Source organism: Saccoglossus kowalevskii, chromosome 2, assembly GCF_978046115.1.
Source record: "Saccoglossus kowalevskii chromosome 2, keSacKowa6.1, whole genome shotgun sequence".
In the NCBI taxonomy this organism is placed as follows: Eukaryota; Metazoa; Hemichordata; class Enteropneusta; family Harrimaniidae; genus Saccoglossus; species Saccoglossus kowalevskii.
This window is the reverse complement of record NC_140642.1, coordinates 36460223-36474651: the sequence shown is the minus strand read 5'-3', so window position 1 is coordinate 36474651 and position 14429 is coordinate 36460223. Positions and strand designations below refer to the sequence as shown.

Sequence of the window (14429 nt, the reverse complement as noted above, 5' to 3'; positions counted from 1 at the left end):
AGTCATAAACTGTTGTACCTCTTTACTATGTAAACTGTTGTACCTCTTTACTATGTAAACTGTTGTATATTATTACTATGCAAGCCGACTAAAACTGTGGGTATATATATCTGTAAAGCCACACTATTGAGTGAGTGTGTTAGACTTGTACCACAAAACCAGTATTGAATCTGGGAATGGGAAGTACTTATTTTATATGAACAATAATCTTAATCCCAATACTCCACACCCAAAAAGAACATAAAAAATAATATACAACATCAAAAAACTTTCATCCCTGGGTTCATGACTTGTGAATTGGGTATAAGGCAAATAAATACTGACAATTCTGTACTCATAAAGATTAAAAATAGATATGTTGTGACCCAAACTTAAAACATCAATACCCACCAAAATAGTAACAATGTGCACTTATAGTAAATGAACAACAGTGTAAAAAAAAAAATATCCAAATATATCTTAGTATTGAAATGGCATGGCATAAATACTCATAAAAGTATAAAAACAGCCCCTTTATTATTGTTTTAAATTGTTTTGAAATGTAGCCATTAAAGTTGAAGATGTTATTTCAATAGCTCAGTATTTTTAATGTTACCATATTCGCTTCATTATGAGTCCATCTCTAATAATACCAACCAACCAACCAACCAACCAACAAAAGTTAAATGTTATGTTTACTGCTTTACATGGGTGCATATCCTGACAATAGCGCAAATATAATAAGGTTATATTTGTGATATATATATAGTGTATATATCTACAATTTTGTCACAGTGACATTTTCACTGAGGTCTTTACGACAGGGATTCACAGAGACATTTTTAGGAGGTCCTTACAAATTTTAGTTTCAGCAAACAGGGTTTAAATTATGCTAGTATTGTTTGTGTAAAACAAAATGACATTGTAATCATCAATTTCTATGTGTAGACCTTGTCCTTGGAAATGACTGGTGAACTAAAAATGGTTCTCTTGAATAATGTAATAGCAGTTATCACGAAAGATATGTTTTTAAAATTTCTTCATATTGGTATGAATTAGAGAGTGATAATTGTCTCTCCAGGGACTATTTGTGAGCAAATTGGAGTGATCAATCTGACCACAAGACATGCTCTACATAGTGTATCAAATGAATTCTATCTATCTTATCAATATGGTGCATTTTAAAAACAGTGTGAAATAGAAAAATGATTTATAATCTTCGGAAACTGCTGGATTCTAGACACATAAATGACTAAATGGATGGGCAAAGTGTAAAACTGAATTCCATCTGTCTATACAGTATTATAGTAATCAAAAATTCCTCTTGAAATATGATTACTAATTATCTCAAAGCCTAAAAAAAATGAATTTAATTGGCTTAATTTGCAATTAGTAGTGTGAGTAATTGTAATCACTAATGGTGATGAATTAAAACTTTATAAAAATCTCTACTAAAGTTAATTACTATAATAGAGAGATATATCTCAGTCTGAATTAAATAGATTGTAATACATGTACAACAATCATTTGGTCTGCGTTTGCTGCCAGGATTCCACAAACACAGCATACAGTAAATCATTTACACTGTAAATAGTCTAATTGTCGTTATGTTAAGAAACAACTGTCTCTTCTGAAGATTAGTAAAAAAAACAGGCACAACTCCAAATGTTTTTTTATGAAAGCAGAAAAACAGGTATAAACACATCCACTGATTATAATACTGTTTTTTTGTCAGAGATTTGAACAACCATCTAGCCTTGTGATGATGCATTTGGACGACTAATGGAGGTATTGGTAGTCATGGTAGTGATTTCCCACCTGCAATGAGAACAAAAATTAAACACAAAAAACAGACGCAAATATAATCAAAGAAAGTTTAGAAAGAACTCCCGTGTGCTGAGAGTATTGAAGACACATTAAAAATAAATTCAAAATTACTTGTACATAAGATATTGATGGAAAAGCTGAAAACTAATTATGTAAATCAGGTAACTAAGATGAACAGAACAGAACAAAAAAATTATGAATTATTATGCTAATTAGAGAATTAATATGAACAAATTTTAACCCAAAATTAATCAGGCCTGTATATTGTCCTAGAGCATTCATGTACCAAATTTTATTCAAATGTGATGATCAGTAATTGAGATATCAGTGTTAATTAATTATGTTAATTAGGTGTTTAATAAGCATAAATATTTACCAAAAACTAATTGGGTTTCTGCATAGTTCTCTTTAAAAGTTTCATTAAAATCCAATTTGTGGTTCTTTATATATCAGTGGAACATTATGCAAATTAGGTAATTAATATCCAATTAAAACTAATCAGGTCTCTACATAATCCTAGAAGATCTACTTAGCAAGTCTCATTGGAATGTGACAATTACTACTTGAAATATCAAAAGCTGAAAATTAAATAATTATGCAAATTAGGTAATTAATATCTACTGATACCCTAAAAACTATCAGGTCTGTGCAGTGTCCTATGATATCTATGTACCAAGTTTTATTGAAATGTGATGATTACTACTTGAAATATCAAAAGCTGAAAATTAATTAATTATGCAAATTAGGTAATTAATATGTACTGATATTACCCTAAAACCTATCAGGTCTGTGCAGTGTCCTATGACATCTATGTACCAAATTTCATTGAAATGTGATGATTGCTACTTGAAATATTAAAAGCTGAAAATTAATTAATTATGCAAATTAGGTAATTAATATATACTGATATTACCCTAAAGCCTATCAGGTCTGTGCAGTGTCCTATGTCATCTATGTACCAAATTTCATTGAAATGTGATGATTGCTACTTGAAATATTAAAAGCTGAAAATTAATTAATTATGCAAATTAGGTAATTAATATATACTGATATTACCCTAAAGCCTATCAGGTCTGTGCAGTGTCCTATGTCATCTATGTACCAAATTTCATTGAAATGTGATGATTGCTACTTGAAATATCAAAAGCTGAAAATTGATTAATTATGCAAATTAGGTAATTAATATGTACTCATATTACCCTAAAAACTATCAGGTCTGTGCAGTGTCCTATGACATATATGTACCAAGTTTCATTGAAATGTGACAATTACTACTTGATATATCAATAGCTGAAAATTAAATAATTATGCAAATTAGGTAATTAATATCTACTGATATTACCCTAAAAACTATCAGGTCTGTGCAGTGTCCTATGATATCTATGTATCAAGTTTCATTGAAATGTGATGATTACTACTTGAGACATCAGTGGAAAAGCTGAAAATTGATTAATCATTATGCAAATTAGGTAATTAATATTGCACAGATTTTTACCCAAAACTAACCAAATCTGCACATTAGTTTGGAGCATCTATGTGCCAAGTTTCATCAAAATCCAATGAGTGGTTCTTTAGATATAGGTGGAACAGTCATGGAACAGCTAAAAATCAGCTAATTATCATGCAAATTAGGTAATTAATATGCATGGATTTTTACCAAAACCTAATCAAATATGCGCATTGGCCCAGAGCATCTATGCACCAAGTTTCATCAAAAATCAATGTATGGTTCTTGAGATATCAGTGGAACAGACACACACAGACAAACAGACAGACACACTAACTGCAAAGACTCCCTTTTTGTGCTACGCACACGGGAGTCAAAAATTGACTGATTATTAAATTCTTCAAATTTTACGTTATTAGAAACAGATGGTGCTTGCAAAAATGAAAAAAGTTTATCTATATATGGCCAAAATAAGCCATATTTTAATAATCTAGCTCACAGTAAACACATTTTTGGCAGATGTGTGCTTATATTGGTGTTGCTTCTAATAGAGCCAATATGGAGATTGTATTATAGATAGTTTCTAATAAAGTACATATGGTACTTCTATTATAGGCGCATTTTTAATACAGTATGTCCATACCATTGACATTTCATCATTATTGTTGCATATAATTGCATATAATTAGTCTGCATAGATAATTTGGGGTATTTATCATGCTTAGAAATATACTGATCACGACTAATTTAGAGGCACAAAATGGAGCATTACTGAATAAACATTGATTGCAATAAACACAGCTGATACCATTTATATAGACATTGTACACAAAGTATATTACATTATGTTATATTATTAAATGTTTCAGATAAAATTGATTTGATGAGGTAGAAGAGAAAAAACATACATATTAGTGGTATAACATAATACAAGCTATGTTTATTATTTCTAGGTATAATACTTTTGTTATTCTGTCTGTCTGTCTGTCTGTCTGTCTGTCTGGTATACCCTAATGTTGATAATCTGTCTGGCTGTCTGTCTTGTATACCCTGTTGTTATTCTGTCTGTCTGTCTGTCTGTCTGTCTGTCTGTCTGTCTGGTATACCCTAATGTTGATAATCTGTCTGGCTGTCTGTCTTGTATACCCTGTTGTTATTCTGTCTGTCTGTCTGTCTGTCTGTCTGTCTGGTATACCCTGATGTGAAAATAATTGAATGTGTTAATGTATCAGTGTTGTTGGAGGAACCTGATGATGGTGATATACATGATACGTTGTGTTGATATACGATATGTGTTGCTGGCAATAGTCAATAAGGATACATACCTGATATCATGGGGTAGACTTGATATATCCAATTTATGCGTAATTACAGATAACTTGCATAGTGTTTTCAAAGTTGGTGCTGCAAAGAATAGTAGACATGATATTAAGTACCATACACTTATGAGTTTTGATCAAACATTCAAAACAAATGGCGAATTGTGATGCTGCTTCAGTTGGACTCATTCCTCTCACATATTACTATATTGTTAATTGTTAGATATCATCAATATTAAAATTAAGTTGAAATCATCTCAAACCCCTTTTTTTCCACTAGACTAAAAATGTGGTGACTTTATTAACTGCTAATATTGCTAAATGTTCAAAGAACATCTAAGATTTAGAACATTGGTAAATTTAATACTATAATAAGATATACTAATTTACCACTAAAATATAATTATTTCATTTATTGCATCACTAATCAAGTAATTAGGCTTCAGAGGTTGAATGGTGAATTATAAGGGTCTGCTGTCAGTGTCTACAGTCTGGTACCACAGTCTGGTAGACAGTCTAGATCTGCAGTCTACGTTGACAGTCTAGGTCTACATTCTACGTCGACTGTCTGGGTTGACAGTCTGGGTTAACTGTCTAGGTCTGCAGTCTATGTTGACAGTTTACATCTGCAGTCTACATTGACAGTCTAGGTCAACAGTCTATGTCTGCAGTCTAGGTCTGCAGTCTACGTTGACAGTCTAGGTCTACATTCTACGTCGACTGTCTGGGTTGACAGTCTGGGTTAACTGTCTAGGTCTGCAGTCTATGTTGACAGTCTACATCTGCAGTCTACATTGACAGTCTAGGTCAACAGTCTATGTCTACAGTCTAGGTCTGCAGTCTACGTTGACAGTCTGGGTTCACTGTCTAGGTCTGCAGTCTATGTCAACAGTCTGGTCTGACAATTCGGGTCTACAGTCGAAAATTGACAGTTTGAGATGCAGTCTGGGTTGACAGTCTGGGTTGACAGTCTTGACACACAGTCTAGGTCTACAGTCCGGTTCTACTACCAGGTCTGTAGTCTACGTCAACTGTCTGGGTTGACAGTCTGGATTAACTGTCTAGGTCTGCAGTCTACGTTGACAGTCTGGGCTGACAGTTCGGGTTGATAGTCCAGGTCAACAGTCTGGGTTGACAGTCTTGACCCACAATCTAGGTCTACTACTAGGTCTGCAGTCTATTTCGACAGTCAAGGTCTGCAGTCTATGTTAACAGTCTGGGTTCACTGTCTAGGTCTGCAGTCTAGGTCTGCACTCTTCGTTGACTGTCTGGGTTGACAGTCTAGGTCTGCAGTTTACATCGACTGTCTGGGTTGACAGTCTTGGTTAACTGTCTAGGTCTGCAGTCTACGTTGACAGTCTGGGTTCACTGTCTAGGTCTGCAGTCTATGTCAACTGTCTGGGTTGACAGTCTAGGTCTGCAGTCTATGTCAACAGTCTGGTCTGACAATTCGGGTCTACAGTCTGGGTTTGACAGTCAGGGTCGAAAATTTACAGTTTGAGATGCAGTCTGGGTTGACAGTCTGGGTTGACAGTCTTGACACACAGTCTAGGTCTACAGTTCGGTTCTACTACCAGGTCTGTAGTCTACGTCGACTGTCATGGGTTGACAGTCTAGGTCTACAGTCTATGTCAACAGTTTAGGTCTGCAGTCTATGTCGACAGTCTGGGCTTCAGTCTACGTTGACAGTCTGGGTTAACTCAATAAATGTCTAGATCTTCAGTCTAGGTCTGCAGTCTATGTCAACAGTCTAGGTCTGCAGTGTACGTTGACAGTCTGGGTTCACTGTCTAGGTCTGCAGTCTACATCAACTGTCTGGGTTGACAGTTCTGGTTGATAGTCCAGGGGTACAGTCTGGGTTGACAGTCTGGGTTGACTGTCTAGGTCTACAGTCTAGGTCTGCAGTCTACGTCGACAGTCTGGGCTGACAGTTCGGGTTGATAGTCCAGGGGTACAGTCTGGGTTGACAGTCTGGGTTGACTGTCTAGGTCTACAGTCTAGGTCTGCAGTCTACGTCGACAGTCTGGGCTGACAGTTCGGGTTGATAGTCCAGGTCAACAGTCTGGGTTGACAGTCTGGGTTGACTGTCTAGGTCTGCAGTCTACGTCGACAGTCTGGGTTGACAGTTCTGGTTGATAGTCCAGGGGTACAGTCTGGGTTGACAGTCTGGGTTGACTGTCTAGGTCTACAGTCTACGTCGACAGTCTGGGCTGACAGTTCGGGTTGATAGTCCAGGTCAACAGTCTGGGTTGACAGTCTGGGTTGACTGTCTAGGTCTACAGTCTAGGTCTGCAGTCTACGTCGACAGTCTGGGCTGACAGTTCGGGTTGATAGTCCAGGTCAACAGTCTGGGTTGACAGTCTGGGTTGACTGTCTAGGTCTGCAGTCTACGTCGACAGTCTGGGTTGACAGTTCTGGTTGATAGTCCAGGGGTACAGTCTGGGTTGACAGTCTGGGTTGACTGTCTAGGTCTACAGTCTAGGTCTGCAGTCTACGTCGACAGTCTGGGCTGACAGTTCGGGTTGATAGTCCAGGTCAACAGTCTGGGTTGACAGTCTGGGTTGACAGTCTTGACCCACAATCTAGGTCTACAGTCCGGTTCTACTACTAGGTCTGCAGTCTATTTCGACAGTCAAGGTCTGCAGTCTATGTTAACAGTCTGGGTACACAGTCTAGGTCTGCAGTCTAGGTCTGCAATCTACGTTGACAGTCTCGGTTCACTGTCTAGGTCTGCAGTTTACATCGACTGTCTGGGTTGACAGTCTGGGTATGTGTTTAGGTCTACTGTCTAGGTCTGCAGTCTACGTTGACAGTCTGGGTATGTGTCTAGGTCTACAGTCTAGGTCTGCAATCTACGTTGACAGTCTCGGTTCACTGTCTAGGTCTGCAGTTTACGTCGACTGTCTGGGTTTGACAGTCTGGGTCGAAAATTGACAGTCTGAGATGCAGTCTGAGTTAACAGTCTGGGTTAAAATTTGACAGTCTAGGTTAACAGTCTGGGTTGACAGTCTTGACCCACAGTCTAGGTCTACAGACCAGTGCTACTACCAGGTCTGCAGTCTGGAACTACTGTTAAGGTCTTGTATAAGCCAGAAGTTGCACTTAATGTTTATCTTCTGTTATTTATGTAAGTGTATGCGCTACTAATAGAGCAAATACAGAATAGAAAACTGTATGGAGACATTGAAATATATTAAAAATTAGTGTTGCTGATCCACTGTGTGTTTAATACACTCAATGAGTGTCCCATTGTAAGAATATTGTAATATTGTAAGACTTTTCTAAAACAAATTTGTCCTTCCAACACCAATTTTATTCCCCATTTTGTCCCAAACTTCCTATCAAACAAAGAATAAAGTAAATCAGTTTGGTCAAATATTATTTTTTAGAAAATAATGTGACATATATCAACAAAGCATTGAGATGCATATCCTGATACAATACATAGTCACATGTTTAGTTGTCTATCTATGCATTAACAATATAAATTAAATTCTGTTTTGGTAATCCTAGACATGTGTGCATATTACTTTATGTCTTGGACAATATATAGAGAAAAACAGCTGAAATTTTAACAATAATTTTAATATAGCATCACATTACATAATATTATAATACATCTGTCACCATAACGCCATAAGTTACAGCGTGCCTTAATTTTGTGGTATTTTATGGGGTATTTTCATGTGAATTCCAAATATGGAATGATTACGAGCATAAGCGAGCATACGTATCCTTGTAATAACCTCATATTCATGATGATCAGCATTGTAGATTCTATAGATGAGAGTTAGGAAACACAGGTTACTGAACAATAATATCAATATTAACATAATTATTGGAAAATTCTGTCTAATGAAAAATATATGCATATAACTAAAATATTTTGGCAAATTTATCCCATTGTTACAGACATCTTGATTTTATTGACTTATTTTTTAATAGTATCTTAACACATCGCCCATTGACATTGTTATTTCTATTTATTTTGGCAATCTGTAGAGCAGACAGGCAATGTGTCAAATACAGACATTCATTGGAACCATTCTTTGCCCACCAAGTTTAAACTCTTTGAACATACCGTAATGATACATTTCCTATTTATTTTTAAATGTTTCATAACAGCTAAAAAAAACACATTGTGTATGTTCATAAATCAGAGACATATTGAAAAAGAAACAGTACACGTACAATAATGGTATGTTTTCAAATTGCGAAAATAATTAAAAAATTATTTATAAACTGTGCCAAAAACATTAAAATCTTGATCAGATATATAAACAACCAAGCCATCAAGGATTTCACATTCTTTGTCCTACTAAACAATTAGGGTTTCCAAGGATAGAAGAAATGTTACTAACACATGGTGGCTTATTTGTTTACCCTATAAATATACTATTAAAGCTTTCACAGACAGCTGATTCAAATGGGATACAAGAGTGCCAGCGATGATGTTCCAATTATTAATTAGTTGGTACAACAAACACTCACATTTCTATTGTTCTATTGTTGTGTTGTAACTCTCATCTATAGAATCTACAATCTGGTCAGCACAACTATTATGTATTGTGATGCTATATTAAAATTATTGTTAAAATTTCAGCTGTTTTTCTCTATATATTGTCCAACACATAAAGAAGTGATATGGACACATGTCTATGATTACCAAAACAGGATTTAATTTATATTGTTAATGCACAGATGGCTCCCGGTATTTTCAATACAACACAACATGTGACTATGTATTGTACCAGGATATGGATCTGGATACCTTGTTTTGTTGATATATATCAAATTTTTTTCTAAAAAATAATATTTGAACAAACTGATTTACTTTACTATTTGTTTGATAAGAAGTTTCTTATCGGGAATAAAATTGGTGTTGGACAAATGCATACAATTACTTAAAGGACAGTGGTATGAACAATAAGTGTAATTTGTGGTTATGTGCACTTCCAATCATATGGACTCTCAAGACAGACTGCAGACCCTGACTGCTGATTCAGACACTAGACTTAGACTCTAGACCCAAACTCTAGACCCAGACTGTACCCTAGACCAGGGGTGGGGTTGCATGACACAATTGGTTGAAATAATTCATGAGCAATGAAAAACTTGTACTTTCAGTAAAATTGTGCCAAAATGCTTTACGATAGCATACATGTTAATTCTAAATTGGCTGATTCTATCGTTACGAGCTGAAAAAATAATTTGAAAAATTATGTAAAGGTATTTTTTCCAGCAAACTGTTGAAAGTAGGCACAGGTTTTCTCTTTACCCTGGTCATAGCAAATTATTCGAATTCCAACGTAAATTCGCCCAGGGCCGTTAAACAGCAGTTTGGGTTTTAAAAAAAATAAAATGGGACCAAGAAACCACCCAGGATGATTTTTCAACAGTTTTTTAAGGTGTTATTTTAATCTTTTCTGATGCCTAAAAGTTTTGCTCTAGTCATTGATGCCTATTCAAGAGTATTGATGTTTATTGCGATTAGCGTGAATGGGTTAGCTTCGTTTCGACAATGAGTTGTTATCGCTGTAAATAATGTTAAATTATTCTTCAAATGCTCAGTTTTGTTTTTGAAAACAACTAATTTTTTTGTTTAAAAACAAATCATGTCGCTTTCCCATCAAAATCCAAGCCAAAAGATCATACAACAACATCGGCAAATCTTATCCGTGCTGGGTTCAATAACATCAACATGTTTAAATCTGCTATGGTAATTTGAACACGTTGGCATCATCCATCGTTTTCATTGGGTAATTATCGATTTGATCTGTCAGGTCAAAGAACATCATCTCAGGTCAAAACATGGTGGATATTCATTTCTACAGCATCAAGCGTTGCAAATGCGATCAGAATCATTCACGTACGATGAAATAAGTTTATTTGCATTTCATAACAATTCAACAATTTATTTATTGCACGTTATTATAATAATTACATGTACTAGGTAATAATCAACAATTGTAAAACTTGGCATGATGGGATTGCGCTACCATGATCATTTGCTACTACGCAATGCAGTTGTGTTAGTTGCTATTTGAAACTTCTTTTAGAATATACGTTCGTTACTAATAAAATGAAACAAAATAATTGTATTTGGCGCACAAGGTTTGTTAATGTGATATTTTTGGAGAAAGATGCACGGTCTACTTTTTAATCTAGCTAGAAAAAAATGTATACAAGTTTAGTTTCTATCGTTTTGAGTGGTCCAACTTCCGTTGAAAGTCTGCGTAGGTAGATTTTTCAATGAAAATATAAGCTCCCTAAAATATTTGATGATAATTTTTTGAAAATTTGAACCCAAATAAAGACCCACCAGCCATGAAACCCCCCGGGCGATTTTTCGGATGGGCGAATTTACAGGAGAATCTAGTATTGCTCAAAATGTTTTCAGTGACTTTTATAAGTGACAATTTATCTAATTAGTATGCATTTCCAGTAACCACAGTGTGTGTGCATGCGCAGTTTGAAATGTAAAAGTTTTGAACGCAATAAAATCACGCGTAGTACTCGGGCTCCAGCAATAAATGTGGCGTCAAACTTGTTAGTCGAATTGTTTTGCAATAGACATAATTTTGGAGCCTGCAGTGTATTTTTCTACGAAATATATCTAAGTTTTTTTGAGGATTATTTTGTAAAGAAATGGCTGAAATTATTTCATCTGTTTGCAAACAGGACGTTGTTTTTTTGACGACGTGCTACAGACGACTGACGTCTAAACATTCCATTCAGATCGGATGGTGCCCTCTCGTGCCAATCCCCCCTGCCCCAGACAGTATACACGGACTGTTGACATGGACTGCAGACTTTAACTGCAGACTTTGACTGTATACACAAACTTTGTATACGGGGCCCATTTAGTTATAAGCTGACGTTAGTTTCTCGTTCATGTCCTACCATGGAAACAGCCGAAAACATGTTGCTTGTTTTTTGAGTGGAGCGGATCGCCAACCAACCTACTGGCTTGTTCAGTTACCACTTAATTTTTTCTTCCCGATTCGCACGGTGAAAGTCACTTCCATGTCAGGCCATGCCCAACAAAATTTGTTCCGAATGTCTTTATCGATCTCTCACACAGCTGACTCGTTGTCTTTTGTAACAAATTTCACCATTATCGCTGCATGAAACTTGTAAACAACAATCCAATGCAGCTAACAATTGAAACAATAAAATGGCACCATTGTTGAAAAGAAAATGAAAGCTCTTGATTGATTGGCCCATCAGAGAAAACCCAGCCAATCATGTTAGTCGTTACATATTACTTCGAACACTTCAAAACCACTTCGAATTTTACGATTGCACTGATGAAAAGAGTCGAGAACATTTCGCATTGAAGACATCGAGAGTTGTCTCCCTTCAACCATACACTGATACAGGCCTCTTGCAGCCGACAACAATAGCCCGACAGTGTGTTTACTTATGGTGAATGAACAAGATTTGTTTTCTTACCCCCCTAAAATTTTCTCTTTGGATTTAGACCTTTCAGAAAATCGATCCCTGGGGCTTAGAAATCCGCGGAATTCTGCGGATAATTCTCATCCCTGTGTATACACGGACTGTATACACTGAATGTAGACACGGACTGTATACACGGACTGTATACACTGACTGTAGACATGGACTGTATACATGGACTGTAGACACGGACTGTATACACAAACTGTAGACATGGACTGCAGATTTTGACTGTATACACGGACTGTATACACGGACTGCAGACACAAACTGTAGACACAAACTGTATACACGGACTGTAGACACAAACTGTAGACATGGACTGCAGACTTTGACTGTATACACGGATTGTAGACACTGATTGTAGACACGGACTTTATAGACTGACTGTAGACACAAACTGTGGACACAAACTGTAGACACGGACTGCAGACTTTGACTGTATACACTGACCCTGACAATTCATCATTCAATCTCTGACTGCAGAATCTGACTGCACTTGACTACAGACATAGACTGAAGAACCAGACTGTAGACTTTGACTGCAGACTTTGAAAATATAGTATTAAATTTACCAATGTTCTAAATCTTAGATGTCCGTTGAACATTTAGCAATATCAACAGTACATAAAGTCACCACATTTTTAGTCTAGTAGAAAAAAAACATGATTGAGATGATTAATTATCAATATTGATGATGTACATACATTGGACTGGTTGATGATGTGAATCAAATATATATTTGTGAAGATATATTTAGTTAATCACTCTACATACTACTTCGATTACCATTATACACATTTTAATTTCTGAAAGGATTGCCTTTTATTTCAATTACTGATTTCACAGTTGATGAATACAACCACTAATAATGCCGGATGTGTGACCTTATAAGATCAATATGATTACTTACCAAAATCTAAAATATAGAGATCCGAATGATCCATTAAATTTAAATCATCCCCAGCACCGGGGGTAGGATCTTCACATGGACTGAAAAATAAAAAATAACTACTGAAGTCCTCTAAGTGTCATTTTCACATAGTTTTGTACATTATTACAATTTACGCAAAAATTACAGATCAAATAATATTTCCTAAAAATTAAATACAGTGCAAAGATGGATTGTACGAATACATTTCATTTTTCTAGTAAAAGTAAATATGTATATTAATAATAATATTAATAAACAAAGACCAAATTTACTTTCAGTATAAAGAAGTATTGAAATACATTGGCAAATACAATACTGTTTGGTAATGCCATTTTTATTGCTCTATGCATATACTAATAGAGATGTACAGTTACCATCTTGTTAAAATAAATATTATTATGTTATGACAAGCATAAAATAAAAATTTATTATGAATGATTTAGATTGGTCGCCCAAGGTGACTTTGAGATTGCATCTATGTCAATGCCCTATATTGGTACCAGAGATGACCTTGGGATGGGATTGTAGCTTGTAATAAACCATTTAACAAAATTGTTTAGATGTGAATATTTCAAGATAACCTTGCGTAACTATTACAACCTTGTCCTTAGGCACTCAGATATTAAATCAGATTTCAGGATGAATACAAACTAGAATATTATGCTAAGGAGTGTACTTATTAAAAACAAGCCATGCACGGCACAGTCCCTGTTAGGAATATGATTATGATGATAATGTTTAACAATAAAATGATTAACATTTGTATCTGATCGTCAAACAAGTACTTGTTCACATTGAGAGATATGGCTTTGGAACAGCATTAATTAAGACAAAATCAGTCATTTTGAATACATGTATATATCTATAGCAGGATGTATAATGAATATATAAAATTTGAACATAATCAGTCAAAGCATGTCAGAGATATGACTCTAGAAGCCCATTCATTAAAACAAAATGGCCGCCAGTCAGCCACTTTAAACCTGATCTGAAAAATAAAATGACGTGCATGTGTGTAGTAAGCTTCAACGAAATTCATCCATAAATGCTTGATATTTGATGTTAGCACAAAAATGGCCACCATTCGGCCATTTTGAATAGGATCATCAAACCAATATATCTGTATATCTATGACATGATGTATAATGAATATTAAAAACATAATCAGTCAAAGCAAGTCAGAGGTATGGCTCTAGAAGCCCATTCATTAAAATAAATTGGCCGCCAGTCAGCCATTTTGAATCCAATCAGAAAAATAAAATGATGTGTACCAGGAACCATAATGTCTAACGTATGTACCAAGTTTGAATGAAATCCATCTATAAATGCCAGAAATGCTTGATATTTGATGATTTTTTAGCACAAAAATGGCCACCATTCGGCAATTTTTAATAGGATCGTCAAACCAATATATCTGTATATCTATGAAATGATGTATAATGAATATTTAAAATTTGAACAT

The 14429-nt window shown here is 35.3% G+C and overlaps 1 protein-coding gene across 1 annotated transcript in view; it reads right to left on the bottom strand.

Moving 5' to 3' along the window:
- Positions 1-563: 563 nt before the first annotated feature.
- Positions 564-14429, bottom strand: part of LOC100375352 (kelch domain-containing protein 3-like) — a 63775-nt gene continuing 49909 nt past the window's right edge. Inside the window, exons 8-10 of the mRNA XM_002731211.4 lie at positions 12947-13026; positions 4579-4657; positions 564-1797 (exon numbers count right to left, since the gene is read on the bottom strand). Coding sequence (XP_002731257.1) covers positions 1731-1797; positions 4579-4657; positions 12947-13026 — 226 coding nt within the window. The 3' untranslated portion in view covers positions 564-1730. The remainder of the gene's footprint in view (positions 1798-4578; positions 4658-12946; positions 13027-14429) is intronic.